The following is a 26,912-nucleotide window of genomic DNA, read 5'->3' as shown; positions in this document are numbered from 1 at the left end:
AGATCACGTAAGGGGTTGGTAGCAGCTTCTGTCTTTCACGGAGGCCCCATTTTGCACAAAATGGTATGCGTGTAGGACTGCGGGATCCTGAGGCTCTTCTCCAAGTTCTAAATATCCGAGACTGTTACAGCCAACATTGTAAACGGGCAAGCGAATGGATAGAACAACGAATTCAAGGGAGGTGGTTTTCAGAAACCTTTGTGTATATGCCTTATTCTGGATTTACTTGTGCTTTTTGACAGAGTTCATTACCCTTTGCTAATCAAACTCTTCACAGTATGTCTGAATAGTAAACAGGGAAAGTTTCACCCTCCTAGAAAACATACTTGCCTGTAAACAGAAACTTTTGATACTTATAACTTAGAAAAATAAGTAACACTGGGGTGGGGGAGGGAGGGCAGTAGGGATAATATTTTTAGGTAAGAGAATGGCTTTTAGTCCCTTGGGTCACCCCATCCTGACTGTTTTCTACCGGATTCTATGTACAGACAGTCTGTTTTCTCCCCTCCCATCAGCTTTCCGCTGCAGCCATGCAAATCTGTTTAAAATGATACATGCTCCTTGCTCATTTCTCTTTTACTTCTGTCTGGTAGTAGTTTGGATATCCCTTATCCACATTCGGAGTTCAACTGTTCCTCCCCTCTCCCTTAGATGTGCCTTAAAATTCTTCTCTGCTGAATAATTTCAGTTAGCCAGATACATGTGTTAGATGCCTGCTTGTCAAGCCTGATGGAATGAATGCAATTTTCCAAAACATAAATGAGGAATAAATGGGACCTTGGCTCACACTTTTGGAGGGTTACTTTAAAGTCTTAGATTAACAGGATTTCATATAATAAAAAATGGCATTGTTGCTCCAAGAGTCAGTGAGGTATTGTGGGGAGAGCATCAGAATTAGCACCTGGCGGGGTTAAATTCAAATCCTTGTCCCTCCCACTCACTGTGTGTGTGACTTTGATCAATATATTGGATATTTCTGAGCTGTATTTTCCTAACCCATAGGCTGGAATTCAATATTTTCAATATTGTTGTATTAAAGACGCCAAGCATAAAAAAAATCACATAATCTATAAAGGAGTTTGTTTCAAGTATGATTCTTTATCCCCTTAACAAATATTTTGGCCTATTACAAGCAGTGTTCGGCCCCCTTAACAGGTAGCTCATGGTGCAGTAAAGAGTGTAAGACAGAATATATGAATACGTGTACAGTAAGACAGAATGTATATATGTATGAATGTGGATGACCTGTTGTAATATATGTAAGACTATAATGCATATATGTATTATATGTATGTATATGGATACACCCATATACAAGCACGTACATAAAAAATATGTGACACTTCAAAAATCCAAGAAAATATTCATTTCTATTTTGAATAGGCGCTTGACAAATGTGACCTGCGACATTTAAAATGAACCTTGAGGAATGAAAGGGTGATTTGAGGCATAGAAACTGCATAAGCAAATGCAGAGGGCATTAAAATGTATCTTTCCTGAGCCATTGTCATTCAGCTCTGTTACACTAGCTTGCACACACATTAAAACACTAGTGTTGGCTTTTTCTCAGTGTGTTAATCTATAGGACTTACATGTAGAAAACCTCCATTCAGGAAGACAAACAAATAGAAAGGTCAGATTAATGCAAATTGCCAGGGACTTAGATGAGATCCTCTGGAGCGAATCCTTCTGGCTCCAGACATTATAGTCCAACTATTGTACCTACAGAACGTTAAAAACTGGAGTATTTTTATTTGTTCTCAAGTTATATGAGGTGCCCAGAGCTATCAAAAGTCATTGTTTTTCTAGCATAGTGTTGGAAGTGGGAATTGTTTGTGATCTGAATTGCCATTCAGTTTTTGGAAATTAATAACTGCTTCAATAGATTAAAATATTATAAAAGTGCTTTTCCCTGAAATAAAAAACAAGCATTGGGAATCAATATGAAATAAAGCAAAAATTTTAAACTTAAGACAGGTATTTTAACAGTAACACTGGATTAAGCATTAGTAAATAATTTTAGGGGATAATTAAAAATTGCTTTTGTAACCCTTGTTCATGTGACTCATTTGGTTGAGCATTGTCCCTTTACCAAAAGGTTGGGTGTTTGATTCCCCCCAGTCAGGGCACATGCCTAGGTTGCAACCCACGTCGAAGCATGTACGGGAGGCAACCAATCAATGCTTCTCTCTCACATCGATGTTTTTCTCCCTCCCCCTTCCTGTCTCTCAAATTAATAAACATATTTTAATTTTTATAGTTTCTTTTGTAAGAATATTATCTGTGGCTCTGGATTCATTTGTAAGTGTCAGCCTAAAATAAGTGCTTAAAAGAGGCAAGTCCCAATTGCAAATTCCACATCCCATTCTTGACCCTTTATGACAAATAGGGCTATTAGCTCTATCTTGGATTAAGCAGAGGAAACGGACCTAGCAGGACAAGCAATATTAATAATAGCCAAGGTGTGCTGGATCTTCATATGTCCCAGGGACTCTGGGAAGTGCTTCATAAATAGAAACCTTCAGAGCTTTAGTTGTATTAATTTATTTGGTCCTCATAACAACCTTATGGAAATCGTATTAACCCCATTGCACAGGTGAAAAAAATGAGTCCCGGAAAGCAATAAAGTGACAGAATCAGAATTCAAACCCAGGGATTCAGGCTCCAGAGGCCTTTGCTCAATCCCCCCTCTCAGGCTCTCACTAGTTGTAATTTTGCAATATTTTCTACTTCATGTCTTAAATGACTTGGTTGGTTCTGTTACAAAATTTCTGTTATCAGTTGTTTTATTCCATCTCCTTCAAGCAAATGACAATCTATCATGGGTTTTCCTAATAATCTTTAATCTGAATTGGTTAATTATCTGATTTTTTTTGCCTAAATATAAAATAGCATATTTTCCATATTTGGATCATCCTTCAGTTAATAATGCTAAATTTGTACACTGAAGTAGATGGTTTGCTATTTGTGGAAGCAAAATATCTCTTAAAGTGAGTTTTGAATTGGAAACTTAATCACTTTTAAAGTCCTCATTAAGCAGCTTTGAAAAATGGTATTTTTTTCATCTTTTATATTTACTGGGATGACACTGGTTAACAAAATTAGACAGGTTTCAGGGCCACAATTCTACAACACATCATCTGTGCACTGCGTTGTATGTTAATCGCCCCAAGTCAAGTCTCTGTTCCTCACCATTTATCTCCCATCTACCTGCCTCCACCCGCCTCCCCCCGACCAATCACCCCGGGCTCTTGCCCACGTCCATGAGGTTTTTTCCTCTTTTTTGCTGAATCCTCCCAACCCCTTACCTAGCCCCACCCTGCTTCCTACTGTCTTCTTTCTAAAATGGTATTTTTAGGAGAGACAAAGAAAGGGTTTGCAAATTTTGGAAGTACCTCCCAAAGGTGTTAATCTGCACTAAATTATGAAAATTAGGCAAGAGATTTATTTTATGCTGTCATTTGCTCTGTCTTACCTAGCACAGAAATCTAATGATTTTACAAGTGTGCAAGTATCTCTGGGACTGGCATTTCTATTGGGCTGGCCAAAAAGTTCATTTAGGTTTTTCCATACAGTGGCTCTAGTAGTGCTTAGTTGTCTTTAACTCATTTGAAACTATTTTATTGGATTGTATTGTGACAGCTGTCTTATCAGTGTGCATTAAAAAACAACCAAAATTTGTGAATTTTTGTGTAGCTATTTTAATATTGAAAATGGGAGAAAATATGCAACATTTTCAGTATTATGCTTTGTTATTTCAAGAAAGGTAAAAACACAACAGAAATGCAAAAAAAATAAAAAGGTTTGTGCAGTATATGGAGAAGGTACTGTGACTAATCAGATGTGTCAAAAGTGGAGTGGTTTTTGACAATTCTTGGTATTATTGACATTTTGAGCAAATAATTCTTTGCTGTGTGGCTGTCTTAAGCATTGGAAAATGTTTGGCAACATCCTGGCCTCTAACCTTTAGAAGCCAATAGTGGGAAATAGCCAACATACCCAAAATATCCAAATCAAGAAACTTATTGGTATAAAATGAGAAGATGTGTCTCTTCTTTTACAGAAAAAAACTAGACAGACATTTGGCCAACCCATACCATTAAGTTTTCTTCATGTTTGTTTGTTTTGCTTTTTTCTTATTTCAATCATGACATCTGTATTAAATACTAAACTCTTGAAATGTCTCAGAGACTCCTATTTAAACACCCTTTCACTTACCTACATACACTGTGCCTGATGCTGAGATTTTGTTAACACAAGACCACCTCCTGCAGCCTCTGGCAGAGGCAGAGAACTCCTAGGACATCGCCCCACACTACAATTGCCTCTCAAATGACACTGGCCAATCGCTGGCCTCCTGGGGGGGGGGGGGCGGGTTACTTATCTCTATCTCCGTAAATCGTCACAATGACTATTTCCTGGGTCCTTTGACTGTTAGAATTGTTAGCTCTTATTTTTCCCCAATATATTTTTATCTGTTTACAAATTTCTGGAATATTTTCTCCATGTCTTATTTACCTTCTTTTCTGTTCAATCTATTAGGTTGGTTAAAGTCCATTTAGTTTTTTCATTAGAGACACATTCTTTTTCATTTTTACCAATAACTTTATTGATTTGGATATTTTGGGTATGTCACCTATCTCCCACTATTGGCTTCTAGTGGGTAGAGGCCAGTGTACTGCTAAACATCTTCCAATGCATAAGACAGCCCCACAGCAAAGAATTATTTGGCCAAAATGCCAATAGTATCAAGAATCATCACAAACCCCTTTTGACACATTTGATCAGTCACAGCACTTTCTCTATACACTGCACAAAACTTTTATTTTTTGTGTTTTAGTTGCATTTTTACTTTTTTTGAAATGATAAAGCATCATACACTGAAAATGTCGCACATTTTCTTTCATCAATATTAAAGTGGCTTCACAAAAATTCACCAATTTTGATAATTTTGAAATGGATGCTGATATGACAGCTATCACAATACAGTAAAACAAAATAATTGTGAATGAGTTAAAGACAACTAAGCACTACTAGAGCCACTGTATAGAAACAACTAAATGAACTTTTTGGCCAACCTAATGTATTTTAGCCAAGTGGATCCAACCCTGAGATAAGTAGAAGACATATAACTAAGTGGCTGACATATAACTAAGTCAGTTTTGCACATGGATTTGATGTTCTCCAGAACACACGTTCTACTTGTTTTTTTCCTTTTAGTTAACCCTGAACCCACACCTACCAGCCATCTTGCCACCATAACGCCAGGAGAGCCGAGCTCTTACCATCCCGTTCGTCGGATTTTTCTGCTATACCTCTGAAGCTTAAGTAGCATGAAACAATTTTAGGATTACTTGGCTAACAGAGTATTCTCCATATAGATGTGGCATATCAAAGCAGAGATGTTTTTAAGGGATTTTGAAAATAAAATCAGTGAGCAAATTATCCAGTAATAAAAGACTGGAGTTAGGATTTGCTACTTTGGTTTCCATGAGGTAAAATGATAAGTCAATGAAGATGTGTCTTGCATGTCATCACAAACTTCTATGGTGTTGGAAACTTTCTAATTATTTCAATTCTAGAACAAACACATTCTCTGTAGAGCAAGCATAACTATTTATCAGAATTGGCATCTATCCATTTAAACAGAAGTTCATTTTATTAAAATGTTTTTATCTTTACCTGAAGACAGTTTTTCATTGCTCTTAGAGAGGAAAGGAGAGAGAGAAATATGGATGTGAGGGAGAAATATCAGTTGATTGCTTTCTTATACAGGCACTGACCAGGGATAGAACCTGCCAACTGGGTATGTACCCTGGCCAGGAATTGAACCCACCACCTTTCAGTTTACAGGACGATACTTCAACCAACTGAGCCACACTGGCCAGGGCCATTTAAAAAGCAGCAGTTTAATCAAAGTTGTCAAATATCCAAAATCTACTGGGCAATGGAGACATTAAACATAACTCAAGCCTTGGTGTTGACCCCAGAATATTTAAAATCTACTTGATAACACAAATCTAACTCAAATATTAAAGATATAAATAATTACTAATCACATAATAAAGATGATTAATTGCTCATTTTTGATATGTATATTTTCCTCACTTACAAACAACAGATCTCTCAGTAAGGGCTAGTTTTTAGTCATAGGTTCATGAAAGAAGAAAAAATGTAACTGACTGTGAAGACTGCCACACTGGTCCTGGAAAGGCAGCTTCTCAACAATGTAAAAGGTTGAAACTCTGGGTTTTAATTGGCTATGAGAAAATGATGTCAATACTACATCTCTGGGCCCTGACTTTCTTATCTGCAGAATAAAAGTTGCAGTGGATAATCACTAAGTTTTCTGTTAGAAAAAATTCAGTTGGGAGGAACAATGTGCACGAAGGCACAGTGGTGAGAGGAGACAACTAAAATGAGTAAGCATGAACGAACTGACCCCATTAGAGTAGCAAGTACATAGTCAGGACTAATTGAATATAAAGCTGGATATGCAGCATGATATCACTATACACACTATACAGGGTCTTAAAATCAAGCAGATGAGTATAGATTTGATGCGAAAGTAAATGGGTAACTGCAGGACCTTTGAAGGCAGAAGAGCTGCATAATGAATGTAGTGCTTAACGAAGATTGTTTGGACAGGGAAATGAGTGGATGATGGATTGATTGGAGAAGAGGGAGCCTGGGGTTAGAGCAGCCACCCAGGAGACGGGAACTGTGCTGAAGTACATCCAGCACTTCACAAGGGCCATGGACCTTGTAAACTATGTCTGGTTGTTAAAAACCAGAGCTACGTAGCAGTGTAAATGGTAAAACATATTTATTCAGGACTATTACAATAAGAAAAGACCTCAGTATAAAACCAGGATTTATGCCAAATACAGCATGGACCAGTAGGAATTTATTGCCTAAGAGCAGGGTGAGGATGGGGTGATGGAAAATTGTGAAGAGGAAACATTAGAGGTAAGGGAGGATTTTTACTGCAGACAGAGGTGACTAGACGTCACCTGGAGGAAGGCAGAGGTTGGGGACCCTGATCGAATGTCCAGCATGATAAGAAAAGAGGGTGGCAGGTTCTAGCTACATCAGTTTAGCAGAATTATTGCTAACATTGAACAAAGCAGAAAGAAACATGATATTAAGACACCAAGACCTAGGTGCAGACATCAAAACCTGGTTGAAAGGTTCAGGGAGCCTAAATAGGAGATCATCTTTGTCAACTTTGAATTTGCTATTAGGTGGACAAACACTTTGTGTGTCTCTTCCTCATTTGTATGGTGAGGACATATCAGCTTCTCGATACATCTCTCAAGTCTTAGGATTATCTGGTAACAAATTATCCTAAGTATTGTAAAACAAGATGATTAAGACTTTACCTGGAGCAACAAAAAGTAATTTACTTTTTCTATTCAGCCAGTAGAAATGTCAATTTTGTGTGACAATAAGGGTTTTTAGAGCATTTTGTGTGTGTGTATATACACATACATACACATATGTGTGTATATAAATATGTATATATGCATATTTTATATACAGGGTGGAACGAAAGTAAGTTTGCAGTTGTTTGTATGGAAAATAATACAATAATAAACTGTTCTGCATTCCCACAACTGTAAACCTACTTTTGCCCCACCCTGCATATACACATATAGCTCACACATCATTTTTTAAATTATAGTAGTATGCTCTATAAATAAATTAGCAAATGCAATTTGCTATGTGAATTCTCTTATTCACTCTATTTTTGCTGTGATCATCCTTTCAGTATCATATTGGGAATGACTAAAATGTGGTAAATGGAATACTTCTGTAACACAACAGTTATGCTGCCTTTTCCCAAGATGCATTTCTGTAGGTTTTATTAGCAGGAAAGCAGCTCACAGTATGAGTGACCTCCAGGACAAACAGGAAACCAGCTGTGATGAAAATATCTTTTAGTGGATTTGTACCACCACAGCCAGTCGTGAAACTTTAAGTCTTTCAAAAAGTACAAGTCAAATGGAAAGGGAAAAGGCATACAGGCTTCCACGGGAAAGAAACTGGATGCATCCACAGTTAGATTCACCTTTCTTATCCTATTAGAGTAAGACAAATGACTGACAGTAGAAAATGATATAAGAGACATTACATTGCTTTTTAATTAATGCAGATTTCAGCAGGATATATGTTAACGTAAAGGGTAAGCAGGCCTGGCCTTGCATGTACGGGAATGAGTAAATAACTAAAAGCTTTACCCATTGAATTTGGAGATTTAATTCCATTTTCCTCTTATCTCCATCCTCCATTCTCCAAACCTTACTCTCCTTAACGTGTGTATCATCCAGGGAATGGTAACACTTCACTTCAGTAATTAACTAAATGATAATATAACTGTCTGTCGGGCTGTGATCCAGGCACCTCCCTCAGGGCGTGGAGAATGCACTGCTGAACAGCCCTTCTCTCAGGTAGTTGGGAGTCTAGTGATTGGAGGGAGAGCAAAGCGCACTCATTACAATACAGAGGAAGAGTTATAACGGTGCACCTATAGGTGGTATGCACCTATAACGGTGCATACATCTGAACCATTAAATACTGAGCATGTTTGGTAAGAGGGAACAAAACCAGAAGATAGCTGTCAGAACCTGTTTCCATAAAAAACTCCTTTAAACGGACAAATATACTCTCAAAGGATGGGGCAGATAGAAGAGGACCGAGGAGAAGTAAAGGATGACAGAAGGAGACTTAACTTGGGGTGATGCACACACAACGCAACGTGCAGATGCTGCATTATAGTGCTGTACACCTGAAACATAATTTCATTAACCATTGTCACCCCGAAAACTCCAATAAAAATAAAATGGAAAAATATAAATACTCTCAATGGAATGAAGCTCCAGAACTGCCCCCCCGCGACTATAACAAAAACAACCCCTGTCCCCTAAAATTAATCCAGACTAGTCAATTCCATAGCCTAATTCCTGACCCCAGGATCAATTCAAAAGACTTGTCCCCTGAGTGTGGCCTTCAATCCTGCCCCATTCAGAGGTTCTTCTTTCACATAAACCCCATTTCCAGCTACCTATGGAAAGTTCTTTTTAGGTTTATAGTGTCAACTAGAGACAAATGCAAATCTTTACTTTACAAAAGGGCCCTTAAGGTATTTTCTTTCCCAATCAGTGTATTTTTATTATGGCTTACATTGTATGCCAGGCTCCAGAGCTACAAAACCTAGGGCCACCTTAAGTTAACTCTTCCCTTTTGGAGAGGCAGTAGGATATGATATCTCTGATTTCCTAACTGGTAGCTCCAGGACCGTGCCCAACTATGCCCATATCATGTAGTATCTATCTCTGTAGTCTGATTTTTCTTATCTAATGTGGGAGCATCGCATCACTTCGATGGTAAGAACGTGCCATACTCCCGTCTCTCTCAGTGACATCAGTTCCTGTAAGAAGTATATATGCCATGCCCCCTACCACCTGTCCCTCACTTTCTCCCCAGACCCACACTTCATACCACCTCACATATCTATCATGGTCTAGTTGATGTCCCTCACTGGGGTCAGGAAGTTTTCGTAATGACTTCATATCTGAGCAGAATTGCCATTGACCCTTCTTCTGGGAGACCCGCCCAGGGAGACTTTCTTTGGAGTTCTCCTCACATATGATCTTGGCTGCTCTTTTGCAGTTATTTATACATGTCAGTGGGGGTGGTTTCAAGGGGGGAGAATTGCCCAGGGCTCCATGCTCAGAAGAGCCATGAACTTGGTTTAAGGCTCTGCTGTTGCTGTCTTGAAATTCTTAATTTTGAGCCAGGGTCACATATCTTCTTTTTGCACAGGGCCTACAAATTATATAGCCTGCCCTGCATTGTAACCTTAGCATCTACTCTGAGTTGTATTGTGGTAAGAGCTTTGCGAGAGTCATTGCCGTTATAGCCAGATTCTAGGCACCCTGAATCTCCTTGGGTCCAATGCCACATCAGAATTAAGGGCCCTTTGTTTTCAAGTATTAAAGTAAAGATATTTTAACTACTATCCTCAATTTTAGCATGCTGTTCTATCTTCTACAAAGCAATGTTTCTGTTATCTTACTTGAGCCTTGCTGGAGTAGCGCCATGGAGTAAGTCTATGAAATGTTTGGTGAGACTTACATTGAAAAATGCAATTAGAGACTTAGATTAGGAAGTCTGATACTGCAGATCCTTTTGATATTGACAGTATTGTCCCTTATCTGAAACCCCATGAGAGAAATTGCTTTGAATTCTCAGTGCTCAGGGAGAAATTTGTGTCACCTGACCCATTAGTGTGTTGTTGCTATTGACCACAGAAGTGCAGTAATTGATGTGTTTTTATTGTACCTTTGGTTGTCTGAAAGTTGAGAGTCAAGTTTGCAGATGAAATTGTATTCTTTATCTTGGTTTTGATGTTTTCTTAGCTTTTTAATATTTTTGTTTTATTATGTGTGTTATACATGTATGTATTATTTTTGTATTTATTACATGTGTTGTTTTATCTCTCACTTTATTTACATGCCTGTCACATGAGTGCTCAATAAACATTTGATGAGTTAGGCAGCAGTCCATGATTTAATGCATTCCCCAAAGTACATGTGTGTCAAGTATGAAAGACAGATGACAAATGTGTAATGATGGAGACAGTTATGTCCTCTTTAAACTACAAAATATAAAGTCCTAAGTTATATTTTGCCTTTCTGAGTTCATTTTTGACCATATGGTATCAGCATTTATTAAAGGCCTCTGTTCATTTCCATTTCAATTGAACATTTTTAACCAGCTTCAAACATCAGATCAAAACTGAAGAACCACCAATCCCCCTCACTTCCATCTTTGTACCTTGCATCAATTACAATAAATGTGCAATATCCACCCTTCCGTCACTTTAATAATATTTTTGGATTTTTTATACTCCCTTCCTTAAAAACATGCCAACGAAAGCAACACCTACCACACCGCTCCTCTTGACAGACCCCAGAAATTGAACTGTTGACTCATATGCAGGCCTCAGATGCTATGCAAAGGCTAAATGTGAATCATAGAAGGTTGTTTAATGGCGACGATACATATCCTTTGGAAGTAGGTTTCTGTTGAGTTGGGTGAGCTCTTTACAAATAATGTATTTAAGAGAAAACATCACATAAAATACAAATTCCTCCCCCATGCCCTCTTTGCCTTCCTCCTGTAAACTACCCTTGCACTCTCTTCTCTGGATCCCCACGGTTCACTGAACACTCGGCCTCTCTCCCTCTGCTTTATCCTGGTCCAGCTGAGATTCATCAACCAGGGCAGGGCCAAACTTTTCTTATTTCTTAATGTAGCTTACTGCTGGGCATAGTGTTAGGTGCATGCCTGGCTTACTTTTTAAATTTCCTTTTATCTTACTAGGAGGATAAATTTGGTGTGGAGATGTGATTATTGCAGATATGGCGACCTGTATTGACAACTAACTGTATGTGTGTGTTGTGCTAGGAAGCCATTGAAAGGCAGGTCTGACTGTACTGAACTAGCACTTTGTAAATAGGGAGGCATTTATATGTCTTAGTAGTGTTGAATGCAGCCGAGAGCCGGTTCATTTTCTAAGTTTCTGAATACCTGCTCAAAAAACTTATTCTGATAATCAAGAAACTGGGACATGAGATTAACCAAAAATTCTTTCAGTGTTTCAGAATTCAGAGAATTCTCACACTGTTTTAATCCAAGGAAGCTACCAAGAGGAGCTGATCAAACTGTAGTATTGTACTCAAAATAGCTTAGAAAAATATTAGAATTGTTTATATTTGTAGGGTTTTCCATAATGGGTTGGTTTTACAGATATTTTGCTATGTGTGGATAGCAAATGGTATCTAGTAATGTTCCTGAAGAATTAAGCAACAAGTTTCATTTATAGCAGGAAGCAAGTGAAGAAGACATTGATATTCAGTATACATAGAACATAAAGTACAGGGATCTTTAATTCATAGGTGAACAAAGATGGAAGCAACATGCTGAACATGGCATTGTTTTTAGAAAACGATTTCAGTACCATATTATTAAGTTCACACATAGGTGCAGAGCTTCTGCTCAGTTCTCTGGGGCCCACCAGATTACAATGAATTTCTAAGTTTATATATATATATATATATATATATATATATATATATATATATTTGTATACACACACAGTATTTTGCTGTATATAATGTGCACCCATGGTTTAGTGCTAATTCCCATGTATAATTCATGCTATACATGGGAATTAGTAATACCCATATATATTGTGCATCCTTATTTTTCCCTCAACAATTTGGGCAAAAAATGTGCACATTATACACAGCAAAATATATGCTATGAAACGAGTCGATATGGATAAGGTCAGCTGAGATGAGCTTTCCTCCCCATTCATTGAGATAACTTAATTATATATATTTTATTAGTAGAAAGAGTCTCCTATTTGAAAAGTTTAATAATTTCTGATTAAGCATATCTGAGAAATACTTCCACATTCATATTTAATGCATTTCTAAGAGGATTTCATGCCTGTTCTCCCAGTGTAAGGTTCTATTCTGCAGGATTTGTACCAGAGATAATAATAGGATTAGTTTGCATTGTATTTTAAAAATTCATCAAAGCATTTTCACATCTGTTTTCTCCTTTGATCCTTTCTACAGTCCTGTAAGATGGGTTAAGTGTGTGTTCTAATCCCTTTTGACAAAAGAGGAAATTGAGGTGCTGAGGGATTAGGTGATTTGTTACAGGGCATGCTGTAAGTAACAGACTTAGAAGTCATGTACTGTGCTGCCCAGATTTAGTGCTTTTGAGCATAATGCAGAGTTACGTATCTCTAGATTTAGGTGCAAAGCCAAATCCAACAAGGAGCCCTGTAAAATACTAATGCTGGAATCCTTTACCTGGAGACTCCAGTTCAGATCAGATGCAAGGCCCAAAGAATCCATTTTTAAAAGATTTTATTTATCTTTAGAGGGGAAGGGAAGGAGAATAATTGAAATATCAATGTATGGTTGCCTGTTGTGTGACCCCTGCCGGGAGCTGGCCTGCAACCCAGGCATGTGCCCTGCCTGGGAATCGAACCGCGATCGTCTGGTTCGCAGGCCCATGCTCAATCCACTGAGCTACACCCGCCAGGGCTCCAAAGAATCTATTTTTAATAGAACACATATGTAACTTTGAGTCTTGTTAACCAATGTGGTTGTTAATCAATGTGGGTGAACTCACTCATCCGTTTTTCTCATGTCGTTCCCTGTGAATTTTACCTTCATGTATTTTGCCTGTTTTCTTAATACGTTATTGGAGTGTTTCAAATTTATTAGTCACTCCTCAGTGGATTCCTGGAGTCAACTCTATTGTTGTTTCCTTATTCTGACATAGAAGAAAACTACTCTAGTCCAAAGTTTAAAAATTTCAAAAACTTAAAAAGCGATTTCATTTCTTACAACAAGATCCGTATCTTGAAGATAATTTCTAAATGGATAATAAACATAGGAGATACTTAATATGGCTCATAAATAAATACAGATGAAAGACATGAGATACTATTTTTTACTCTAAACTTTATAAGAGGTAGAACAATTTTATGTGATATTTGTGAGAATGAAGGGAAATGGACACATTTATGTAATATTCAGAAGGCAAGTTATGGGTCCAATGCCTTTGGTGGTTAAGATTGGCACTATTTCTCAAAAGTAAAAATGTACATTTTCTTTTGTCTAGTAATAGTACCACTCAACTACACATAAATTTGTGCAACAAGGACGTTTAAGAATATACGTGGCAACATTGTATTGTAATAGAAATAAATGGAGGAAATCTAAATACCTCTTCCTAGGCAAAGTTAAATAAATTATGATATGCTAATAAAAGAAATTATGCATTCATGAAAAATAATCAATACTTATATGCTTGTATGGGATGATATTTAAGGTACATTAGGGCTGTCAAATCTTAGTGAAAAGTAAACAGTGCATATATTATGTTCCCATTTGATTCTAAAATGTATATAAAGGTATGAAAAGGTATATAATGGCATATATGTCTCTGCTTGTGTGGGCAGAGACTGTGAGGATGAAGTTATTAACTGCCATGCATTTGGGAAGGAAAACTGGAAGTTTGAGATGGAAAGAAAATTAAGTGAACTTTATATACTTTGTACCATTTAAGTATCTTGCAGTGTGTATTTTTAAATAATAGACTATTAAAAATAATTTTGATGCTTAACATAACTGGCAAATAAAATGAACTGTAAAATAACTGTAAAAAATAACTGTAAAATGAACGGTAAAATAAGTTTCTCCAGTTTTCCTTAGATATTTTATTATGGTTTCAATCTTTCATTATGGTTTCAATCCTATACAATGGATGTAGCAAACCCATTCATATTTTAAAATAATATTACATGTACTTTTATGATGATTCTATCATTTCTATTTGAAAACTAATTATATGTTTGGAAAACATCATTTAGCAATTTCAGTCCATAGCTCTCCAGTCGATTCATGTCAGCCAGGAGATTCTGACTGAGGAATAGTGTTTTCAAAATTAGAGACTGTCAGAACAATCAAAGGCTTCGAGTATTTTTTTGGAGATGGAGAAAATTGAGACCATGCAGATTTGTTTCTCCTGTATCAGTGCATTGATTCACATGGCAAAATTTATGATTAAGTTAAAGTTAAATTTAATATCAATCGATATAGTGAGAGTCAAAGAACATGAATTGTTCAAACCAGCTTTGGGTTAGCTGGCTGTCCATCCATGGCCGATTCTCCTTTCCTCCCTGGGTTCAAGTTCTTAACAACTTTACAATGATTGGTTGAACCCAGTGTAACTGTTTGCACCCATTCCATTTTGATTGAAAACGATTTAAAATATTCATGCACTAACTCTGGACCTACTCTATATAGACTTGTAAACATCTGTTTTCCAAAATTTCTGGATCTATGTAAATGTTCCCATTCTTCAAAGTCAAGCCATGTTAAATCAAATTAAAATGTGTTTAGACAATTATCCTGAAAAGAATATTTTAGTAGTTCTTATAAACCCTTTGCTGGGTGAAGGATTCACATGTTTGCCTTACATTTCAAATACAGTTTAAGTTCATGTGAATCTTCCTTTCTTTAGATATTTCTCACAAATTGTCCCAGCCACAGTATGTTCCTTGTGTTGTTGTTTATTGTTTAGCATGGCTTGTTCCACAACCAGAGTCTAAATTTTCTATTTCCCATTGCATGAACTTCATTAGCTCCATGATTTTAATAATAGATTAAGAGTAATAGTGAGTGAAAACAGGTATTTCAGACTGAAACTTTTAAGATTGTAATTTAGATCTAATATTGAATTTTCCGTTGCCAGAAAAGTGTAGTTCAGGGAGGATGCGACAGGAAAAACTCATACAGCAGTGTCTGCAGGTTGAGACCCTGGTACATCCAGAAGGCGATTCTGCCCTCCGCAGAGATAGAACAGGATGGAGGAGTGGGCAGAATGTAGAAGTAGACCATGGCCCCTCTGTTTATGCACCTCAAGGAGACAAATCTAAGAATTCCCAAACCTGTAAATGGGTCTGTGATAATCTATGCTAATAACTTCTTTCATTCACAAGAATAATCAAGAAACTAATTTGTTTTTCTATTTTAGAGGAGAAACTTAGTTCTTATAGTTTTTTAAAAATATTTTATTTATTTATTTTTTAGAGAGAGGGAGAGAAATATCAATATGTGGTTATGGTTGCCTCTTGTATACCCTCTACCAGGGACCTGGCCTGGAACCCAGGCTTGTGCCCTGACTGGGAATTGAACTGGTGATCCTTTGTTTCACAGTCTGCATCCAATCCACTGAGCTATACCAGCCATAGAAATTCTTACAGGTTTTAATGTTTGGAGTTTATAAATTTAGATTCCTTTTCCTAAAATTAATTCATTAAATAGAAAACTATTTAATGAAGACCATGTGTATATATATATACATATATATATATATATATCATCCCCAACATTACATTAGTACATCTGCTATTTGACATATACCACCAAATCTCTTGAATTTTCTAAGATTAAAGCTTAATATTTCCAGCAATTTAAAACATTGTTTTCACAATGGTATATTTAGACCTCATATTGCTTTTCTATAGGCAAATCCTACAAATATAATTCTAGAAAATTTTAATCTAAACTTAGTCTCATAACTTGTCTGCTTCTGACCTGTTACACTATTGGTTGTTAGGTGTTGGCTTCCCTTTCTTAAGCTGAATCCCAGTTTTGCTCTTTGCCTGCAGGCGGAGTTCACAGCCATGCGGGAGCAGTACATGCGAGGTGGGGAGGGATTCATTGTCTGCTACTCCGTCACTGACCGCCAATCATTCCAGGAGGCTGCCAAGTTTAAAGAGCTCATTTTTCAGGTCCGTCACACCTACGAAATTCCCCTGGTGCTGGTGGGTAACAAAATTGACCTGGAACAGTTCCGCCAGGTGAGTGCCAATTTTATCCATTAGCTTTCTGTCTTTTCCTCCGAGGACATGTGGTACCAGGTGTGGCTGCTTTCCAAGGTTCATATGGAGAATTCCAAGAAGTGATGCACATGTTCTTTTCTAAGAAGTCTTTGAGGTCCTGTGGTATTTTGTGCTAGCCACCACAATATGTCCATGTCACGTGCAACTTTGCGGTGCCCTTACCACTCCCCCATCAGGAGACAGAGTCTGTTTCTCCCATCCTCTTGGACCTGGGCTGGTCCTGTGATTTGTTTGTTTTGAGCAGTAGAGGGTAGCATAACTTCTAAGGTTAAGCCTTAAGAGTGAAATAGATTCTGCCTTTGGCACTTGAAAGACCTGCTATCAGGATCTAGCTACCATGTAAAGAAGACCAAGCCAGTCGTTGGAGAGAGCCATGTATCCAAAGTACATCCAGTCTCACAGCTGTCCCTGTCAAGGCACCACACATGTGGGCAAAGCTGGTTTGTATGTTACAGTACCAACCACTATCTGACTATAAACTCATAAGATACCCAGGGCAATCCACATGGAACAGAGAAACCTCCCCGTCGAGCCTGGTCTGGATTTCTGATACACAGAATCCTGGGCAGACAACATGAAATTGTTTAATGAGCCCTTTGCTAAGGTACATTTGGATTTTTCTATCTAACACATTTTAAGTTTTCTTAAAGTGAAAAGCTAATGTGTATGATTTATGCTTAACACAGACATAGTCCTATGATTTTGTGCAATGCATTTTCATGCAAAATCAATGATGACTTTTTTGTGTATATTTTGCTTGGAAGCCTAAGCATCGTAAAGTGGTGGCTGTTTTTTAGAAGCTATAATATTTGTCCCCTCTGCATCTATTCTTCTGTCTTGCTTTATTGTTCATCTTTCTCCAAAGCAATTTTTTGTGTAATATGGTTACGTTACTATGAGATAGAAACTCAAGCTTTTCTCACTCAAGCTTTTAGATTCTTAGCTAAGTAGGAATCTATTCTCAGACGCTTGACAGAGAGAAAGCAAAGAGGTGTAGTCTGGTGCTGGAAACTTCAGATGCTCCTTGGAGAGTGGATGTGCTTCCCTATTTCTTTAGCACTTCTGGGAGTGGCATGAAGGAGCACCCTGAGATAGACGTGTCCCATCAGTGATGACAGGGCCACCATTATCGCCCTTCCCAGAATTCCTAGAGAATATAAACCTTTAACTGGATGTCAGTCAAAAGAGCTATAAGTGAATGAGAAAGCAGGTGAATTCGAGAACATAAGAAAATCTTCAGGCAAAGGGTAATCAGATTCTCTCTAGAATGATCTTCATGATTCCAACGCTGGCTGGCATGGACGTTTGCCTCCCTCCCTCCCCTGGCCCTGCTCCTGCTTTCCTGGGCTCAGTAGTGGTCCTCTGCATGTCTTAAAGGGATATCCACCAGCACCTCTATCTCAGTTGGAACTGGATTTTAGCAGTGACGTGAATTGCCAGTATCACAAATGTCCCTGAAACAATTACCCATAACAACATTAAGCTGAGGGATTTTGCAGAGTTAAGACTCCCTTTTAGATAAAAGCAAGTAAACAAGATAGTCACAGAAGGTGCAATAACCATGAAAACTGAAATTACAGTCTTTTAAAAAATGTTCATGTACCCAAGTCTCTGATAATGAAGTGTTGTTACGCGAATTTGGCTCCTGGCTGTGGTGTTTGTAATGGAAATAATTATTCTTGTAATTGTAGACTGGTTTTCATTTTCAAAATGCTTTCAATTCACACTTTATTTTAATCGTAGAACAGCCCTGTGTAGTTTTAAGACGAGCATCTGATGGATGATATTTGAGAAGTGAATGTATTGATAGAAATTGACTTTAAGAAACTATAGCTCTTTGTAACGTAATTAAGACTAGAACCCAGATAATGTTCACTTCTTTTATTACATCAGTATTTAAAGGTTAGGTCTCTTTCTCTTTTTTTCATCTAAAAACAAAAAACAAAGATGCTGACACTTCCATTATCCATAGCTCAAAGGCAGTTTGTGAAGTTTCATTCCCAGAGTAACAAGGTTAAACTCTCCAAAGGCTAGAGGAAGTCATGCTGGTGCTTTGATTTAATGCTGGGAGACAGAGGGCCCTCATTGGGCAGCTCTTCTCCCTCCTCGGTCTACACTGAAAGAGGGTGAAAGGAAGCTATTTCTTAGCACGTTTGCTTGGTAGAGTAGACAGGGGCTGCTTTCTTAGTTTATTTTGGTGAATCCTCGGTCCCTTTCTACCAATAAAAGTAAATGAGTTTTTAGTGCCTGCTATTTTATCACCATTTGCTGATTCGAGCTAAAGTATTGAAGGGGAGCAATAGTCATGTTGACACCGATGATGTTGATGATGTGTGTAGTATTTGAAAAACTCTGTGCTGGCACTTACCACACATAATTGTATCTGTTCTTCACCACAGCACATACATAGCCTCCTATATGGTACCTCTATCAACTGACTCCTTAAATACCCAGTAACTTGCTCAAGGCCACACAGCTAGTTAGAGTTGAGAGGCATTACCCAGGGTGCTGTGATTTGAAAGGCTCACTATGTTATACTGTTGGCTTGCAAACCATTGTTATTTTTCATAAATTAGTTTTAATTTTACCAGCTTTAAAATCTTTGCATGTTCCTCAGAGAATGGGACTTAAGCCATTGCAGTTTATTGGCAAGTTGAAGCAGGAAGGAGGAGAATGATAATTCTGGATGTGGAATGGGGAACTCCAAGCCCTGGACAAGCCAGTAATAGCCAGAAGTTAGGGGGAAGAATGTGAGGAAAAGTGAGTAGAGACATGAGGTTCAACACTAGTGAAAAGCACTGTTCTAACTGGGTAAACAATGAATGTGTCCAGGATCCATCTAGACTATTGCGATGTCTTTTTCTGAAGTCCCAGACAATGCAAGGTCCCTGAGCTTCCATGGTCTTTGTTCCTACTTATCATGTCTTCTGCAGTCACACTGGGGAGTGGAAGGGCTAATTCCTGTTTTTGTTTTGCAAAATCCTGACCAACTGCGCAAGTGAAAATGGTGCTATGAATGGAATGAGTTCCAGGGATTTGAGGGGGTAGATTAGCGAGGTTTTATATATATAAGGCGCAGACCACAAACTGTTTTATCCTGAAGATAGACCATGACAATACACTCAGTGCTGACAGTCTAATTGCAGCTTAATACCCAGCTTGAAGTCTTGAAAGTCTGCTTTCCTCAGCCTGATTAACTCTTCGAATGCTGACTTAGGATTGTGAAAAACCCTTTGTGCATTCTTCAATGAGATATCTAAGGAAAATATTCCATTACTGTACCACAAAGGGCATGTGGAAGCTGTGCAGATTAAGAATCACTATATTAAGAAAAGGTACATCTGTTTAGACTTATATCAAGTATCTACTTATCTTTGCAGAGAGGTTGTAGCTTTGCAAGGTAAATGAGTGAATAAGCCAGTCTTTGTCCTCAAGGACTTTTCCATTCTCAGAAGAGATCTATGCATATGAAGTACACAGAAAACCATATTAAACAATAAAACTAAATGTTGAACAATAGGGCATTGTGCATTACATGCGATTCTTGTGGAGAGTTAGAAATGAAAATATAGGCAGCATTTTTGAGGAACGAAGATGCCAAATGGAGAAGCATCCTGACCAGGTAGGAAGGATCGATGAACGATGACAGTGCTTTTAAGAAGGACCAGCAAGAGTAAATCTAAGAGCAAGAAATGAATCGTGGGGCCGTGAGTGTGCACAAGGCATGAATGCTGGGGTAAGGGAGAGGCAGAGGACAAGACCCGTCCGCTCAGTACACATGCTTCAAGCAGCCTCAGAATAATTGCATAGACGGGTCAGCCTTGAAGATGTAACCAACCATAAAACATAAATAGGTACAGGAGTGTGTTGCATATACTGTAATATGATGGTTAATTGTAAATACTAATCAAATTTTTAAAAAGTAGCATGTTAGTCATATTTCATCATCAGTACTTTAGGTAGCCCATATAAACACATTTTCCAAATGATGAGCGTTCACTTTTTTTTATGGAAAAAGAAAGGTTTGGTAATTTACCCAATATTTGGGGAGATAAACACTCAAATGCCAATTATGTAGCCCTATTTTTTCTTTTCATAAGATTTGATATGCTATTTCATTTCATTAAAATGCAAAGGTATTCCAATTAAGATGGAAAACAAAGGAAAATGCAGCTTAGAGATTTATGTAATTCATCTAAACTGATGGGTTGTGGAGCTAGAATCTGAATCCAAACCAGCTTTCTGACATTTTTTGCTTACATTTTTCATTTGATATAATTACCAACTATTTAATAATTGTTCAATGGGTAGCAAGTATTCTTTTAGAAACCTGGTTGTTAGGAGAGAACATGGCATAAAATATCTAAGAACATGAAATTATAACAGAGGAAACAGATAATGAACAATCTGTGTGTATCCCAACTGCACACTGCAAAAACTGGGTCTATGAATAACACATATAAATGCATACATACATTCATAATATGTATGTGCAATATGTACAGACACACATATGTGTGAAGAGAAATTATTTCAAACATCTGAGCATATTGTGGCATGAATACAATTTTATACCAGGCTAGCTGTTCGGTAAGGCAACAATGGAAGCAGGGAGACGAGTTAGGAGCCTTGGTCTTCAGGATGAGGAATGATGGTAGCCTGGGTGAAAGCAACAGCACGAACTATTCAGGTTCCGTAATTATGCAGCCCATGGCTGGATGACAGGTGACAAAGTGGCCCCGAGATGTGGAAACCTTTCATGTAGGGACAAAATCTGCTATAGCACTCAGTGGCACCTGGATCATCATTGCACAATACAGTGGGCATCTACAATGGACTTCTCAAGACGTAGTTCAGAAATATATTTAGCAAATGTATTTTAGAAAGTGATAAAGTACATGGTCCAAAGAATCTGATAGTCCTGAGTCTGAATCTTTAATGAGACGATTTCTGTATCTTTGTATAAACCAGTGACAGATAGAAGATGTACACCCAATTTTTCCTTCAAAGAAGCACTTCCTGTCCGGCTCAGAGCTGGCCAGTCTAGTCAGTAGGCATCTTCCAGCCCTCAGATGTTTCAGGACCACCCTCAGGTACACAGAGTCCCCATGTCTCAGGTCAGCGATTTCAACCTTTTTCATCTCATGGCACAAATAAACTACTCAAATTCTGTGGCACACTAAAAATATTTTATATTTTTGTCAACTTGACAAAAAATAAGTATAATTTTTACTCAGTCATACCACATAGCTATTGTTGTGTTGGCTGTTGTTATTTTTTGACAATCAAAGGAAAAAGAGGTCAGTGCCTTTGACTAAATAGTCAGGTATTGCATGTTTTAAACCTTCTTGTAGCACACTGGTTGAAAATTACTGCCTTAAATCATACCCTTCCTGGGGAAAGCCATTTTCATAAAGATGTGGGCATGAATGTCCACCCATTGCAGCCTAATGTATGACAGTGTGACAGGTTTTGGTGTAAGGACTTTGCAAAATCAATTTTGAAACTATTTTCCTAATTACCAGCTGTAAAATGTACAATAGCAATTCTGAAGTAGCTGAATTTTGAACAACAGAATTTTGAACAAATCAGTACTTTTTTCCATTCTTTCATTAGTTTGTGAATTTAATAAAACTAAATATGTGGAGATGGATGAGAAACACATAAATTGCTGGCCATTCCAGAATAGGTATGCTAATTTTTCCATGTATGGTCAAACTCATCTTAGATGACACCTGTGGTTCTCAAAGTATGTTCCCCCAAACTGGAAGTATTGATCTTACCTGGAAACCTTGTTGGAGACAAATTCTCAGGCCCCATCCTCATTCTACTAAATTGGAAACCCAGGGGGCAGGGCATAGCCATCTATTTTAGCAAATCCTCTGATTCTGAAGCAGGCCTATTTAAGCAGTTAGAGGACCACTGGGCTTAAATACTGATGCAAGGACGTGAAGGGTCATTTTGTCCTCTAGGCCCTCTTAGAAAACCCTAGATTCTACAACCCTTTCAAAGCCCTTAAATATTTGAGATTTAAAAAGCAAAGAAAAACTATACACAGAATTTTAAAAATAATAATTTTAGGAATAAACATTAAGGCTTATATAAAACAAGTGATGAAAATATTACAGATTAAATTCAGTCCTCCAGGAAAATGTCATAAAAATAGAAATTTCACCGTGTATGACTATGTTGTGCACCTACAACTGAAAAGCCTCCCACCTGGCACTTTGGTGCCAGGAAACAGAAGTTGCATATGCTCAGTTTGAACTGACATTGTAAGTGCTCGCTTCCCTTCCTTATTTAAATGGTGTTACACTGAACTGTTTGTTTTCTGGGGATCGCTGACCACATTTATAAAATTGACAAGTCAGTGAAAGCTTACAGATATAAGCTTGTTTCTTTTTTAAGGAACAAGAGGACAGAAAAGCTATACAGGGACTGACATACCAGTTGAAAATTGCTGCTCTAACCTGATAGTTTACAACGTTTCAAACAAATCACTTAAAAGAGAGTCCCAAAAGGAAACCAATACCAAGTTTGTGAAGTTTTAAATTTTTGTCCTATCCAGGATTTCAGCTCTCTCTGCCCTTTCCTGTGGATCCTGGCTTGGCCTAACTCTGATATTTGTGGGAATTTTTCTCAACTCTCAGTCAGGCTCTGAATGTAATAAGTCAGCGTGTGTGTACACAGTTTTTTGTATGGGTATAGGTATCCTAGAGATCAAGGCAAGTCTGCAAACCCAAAAGAATGATACCTATGGCCCTGGCTGGTGTAGCTCAGTGGATTGAGCGCGGGCCTGAGAACCAAAGGGTCGCAGTTCAATTCCCAGTCAGGGCACATGCCTGGGTTGCAGGCCAGTTCCCAGCAGGGGGACACATGAGAGGCAACAATACATTGATATTTCTTTCCCTCTCTCCTTCCCTTACCCTCTAAAGATAAAGACATTTAAAAAAATATTTTAAAAAGGAAACATTTTAAAAAATGAATGATACCTATGGATTGAATTACAAGTGCTCTTAAAGAGGAGTACTTGCTATTCGTACAATGGAAATTTTTCAACTTCATTGAACTACATGTTTTAGGAAATATATAATCAATCTTGCCCTTAAATGTCTTATTTTTAAGTAATTATAGTGGCTCAGGAAATTGCAAACAGATGTGTAGAGATGATCATGTGCTCTTTTCTTAGTGCCCCCAGTGTTTATATCTTACACAATTATGAAATAATATCAAGAACAAGACATCGACATTGGTTCAATCCATAGGAGTTACTACATTTCACCAGTTATACACATAGTCTTTTCTGTGTATGTGTATAAAATAAAATTCCATGCAATTCTGTCCTATAGGTAGACAGCTTACATAACCACCACCACAATCAGGATTAACTGCGCCATTACTAAGCCTCTCTGCTATTACTCTTTAGAGCCCGTTCATCCCCTACCCACCCCAACGCCTAGACTCTAGTGACCACCAGTCCATCAGTCCATGCTCTATCTCTACAGTCATTTTACTTCTTGAATCACATATATGGAATGATCTAATATGCGTCCTTTAGAGATTGGCTTTTTAAATTCAGCATTATATCCTGAGGTACAACCAAGTTTTTGTGCATACAAATAGTGTGTTTCCTTTCTTCACTGCATAGCATTCCTTTTGGCTGTAACATGGTTTGTTTATCCATTCATCCTTTAAAGACATCAAGGTAGTTGCTAGTTTTGGGTTATCACGAATAAAGCTGCTGTAAACATTCAAATACAAGTTTCTTCATGAACACAAGCTCACGGAGATAAATGCCCAAAAATGGAATTGATGGGACTTATGATAAATCCATTTTTTAGTTTTGAAGGAAAATGTCAAAGTATTTTTCAGAGTGGCTATAGGATTTTACTTTCTCACCCTTGCTAGTTTTATAGGTTATTATTATTTTTCATTTTAGCTATTCTGTTAGATATCCAGTGATTTCTGATTGTGGTTTTAATTTGCATTTTCTCCAGTGACTAGTGATTTTTTCATGTATTTCTTTGCCACCTATACAGCCTATTCAGTGAAATGTCTGTGTGTGTCCTTTGACCATTTTTAATTGGTTTTTAATATTGAGTTTTGATAGTTCCTCATACATTCTAGATTCAAAGTCTCATCAGATATGTGACTTGTAAACATTTTCTCCCAGTCTGTCATTCACCTTTTGTTTCTTTAATAGAACATTTTGCATAGTAAAATCATTTTTATTTTCATGATGTGAAATTTTTATTTTGATGAGGTAATTTTTTTTTCTTATACATCATGATTTTATTGTCAAATTGAAGAACACCACTTCATCCTAGTTCCCAGAGATTCTTTCCCATGTTCTTTTCTAGAAGTTTTGCGTTACATTTAAGTGCATGATGCATTTCAAATTTTTTTGTATATAGTGTTTTTTTAAATGATGTTTAATTGCTCTAGCACCACTTATTTAAAGGTTTGACCCTTCTGTATTAAAATGCTTCTTTGACTTTTGTTGAAGTTAATTGGATATAGGAGTATTAATATAGATTTATGTGTGTTTTCCCTATTATATTCCATTGTTTTATGTGCCTGTCCCTTTGCCAGTACCAAACTGTCTTGATTACTATATCTATGTAATAAGCCTTAACATTAATAATTCCATTTTTAGCCCTGGCTGGTGTGGCTCAGTGAATTGAGTGCTGGCCTTCGAACCAGAGGGTCTCTGGTTCGATTCCCAGTCAGTGCACGTGCCTGGGTTGTAGGACAGATCCCCAGTAGGGGGCTCACAAGAGGCAACCACACATTGATGTTTTTCTCCCACTCTTTCTCCCTTCCCCCTCTTTAAAAATAAATAAATAAAATCTTTTAAAAAAAGAATTCCATTATTTTTTAAAAATTTATTTCACCAATTTTAGTGTCTTCCCTTTGCATATGAATTTTATAACTTTCTCTACAAAGAAACTCAAGATTTTTAATAGAAATTTACTAAATCTATCAGGTAATTTATAATATATTAATACCTTTACTATGTTGAGTTTTCCAACCCATAAATATAATATTGCCTCTCCAAGTATTTTTTGATATCTTCATCAGCATTGTATAATTTTCATCATGTAGAAAAGTGTAAGATTCATACCTAAGTATGATATTTAATTTGGAGTGATTTCAAGTGGTGTTATTTTATTTCTATTTTCAAATGTTCGTTGTCAGCATATTGAAATGCAACTGACACTTGTGTATTGATGACAGTGGGAAAATTTGTAGGGCAATTGGAGTACACTTATGCTTTGCTTGACAAGGTATTAAGAACACCTAATAATTTTGACTCTCATGGTAAAATAAAAAACAAATATGTTTGTGAAATATTGAATAAAATAGAAATGTAAGCTATAATTTCCAAACAGTATGAAGGATAAAAAAAAAAGAACAAAGAATCGTTAAGTAAAAACAGGAATGCATTAAGAGAGAAACAAAGAAAAATACCATAAAAAGTAAATCTCAGTGTATAAGTAATATGGTCAATACCATATTGAATATGGTAACCTACAACCTCACTGAATTTACTAGTTCCCAGAGTATTTCATAGAGTTCTTGGGGTTTTCTACGTAAACAACCTTGCCATTTGCAAATAGAGACCCTTTTATTTCTTCCTTTCTAGACTATGCTTTTCTTTCCCTTTCTTGCCATATTGCAGCGGCAAGAACTTCCAGGTCGGTGTAACACAGTACAAGGAAAACAAACATCCTTCCACTGAATTCGGTCTTAGAGGGAAAGCGGGGAGTCTTTCACCATTACAACTTCAGCAACAGGGTTTTTTGTAGGTCTTAGAGGGAAAGCGGGGAGTCTTTCACCATTACAACTATAGCTTTATTAGTTTTTAACATATAAGATGATTTTGTTAAGAGCATATGAGTATATTATTGTTGAATCTTCCACATTGTTAAATTCTCTATTTCTGTGTCCTTTATCTTGTTTTACTCCTTTATACCTCATAGTCTATTACTACACCTTTTTTAGTAATCTTTTCTATCCCTTTATCTTCTCTATCATCCTTTAAATTGTTGTCTTGGAAATAGCATTTAAAAATTTAAATCTAATTTCAAAGGCTCATTTAAAGAAAATGTTAATGATTTGTATATTTTATTATTACTTATACACTGAGATTTAATTTTTATGGTATTTTTCTTTGTTTCTCTCTTAATGCATTCCTGTTTTTTACTTAACGATTCTTTGTTCTTTTTTTTATCCTTCATACTGTTTGGAAATTATAGCTTACATTTCTATTTTATTCAATATTTCACAAACATATTTGTTTTTTTATCATAAGAGTCAAAATTATTAGGTGTTCTTAATACCTTGTCAAGCAAAGCATAAGTGTACTCCAATTGCCCTACAAATTTGCCCACTGTCATCTTCCATTTAATTA

The 26,912-nt window shown here is 37.1% G+C and overlaps 1 protein-coding gene across 2 annotated transcripts in view; it reads left to right on the top strand.

Annotated features, from left to right (window-relative positions):
- The window catches only part of RIT2 (Ras like without CAAX 2), a 292,704-nt gene that overhangs the window by 136,460 nt on the left and 129,332 nt on the right, over window positions 1-26,912 (top strand). For both annotated transcript variants that reach the window (XM_037037027.1, XM_037037036.1), the window contains exon 4: window positions 16,265-16,456. In XM_037037027.1, the coding sequence (XP_036892922.1) occupies window positions 16,265-16,456 (192 nt within the window). The remainder of the gene's footprint in view (window positions 1-16,264; window positions 16,457-26,912) is intronic.

The sequence above is a fragment of the Sturnira hondurensis genome, unplaced genomic scaffold, assembly GCF_014824575.4.
Source record: "Sturnira hondurensis isolate 20B ecotype Veracruz unplaced genomic scaffold, ASM1482457v3 Scaffold0001872, whole genome shotgun sequence".
NCBI lineage: Eukaryota > Metazoa > Chordata > Mammalia > Chiroptera > Phyllostomidae > Sturnira > Sturnira hondurensis.
Note: the sequence above shows the minus strand (reverse complement) of the source record. Positions and strands in the feature narration are given on the sequence as shown.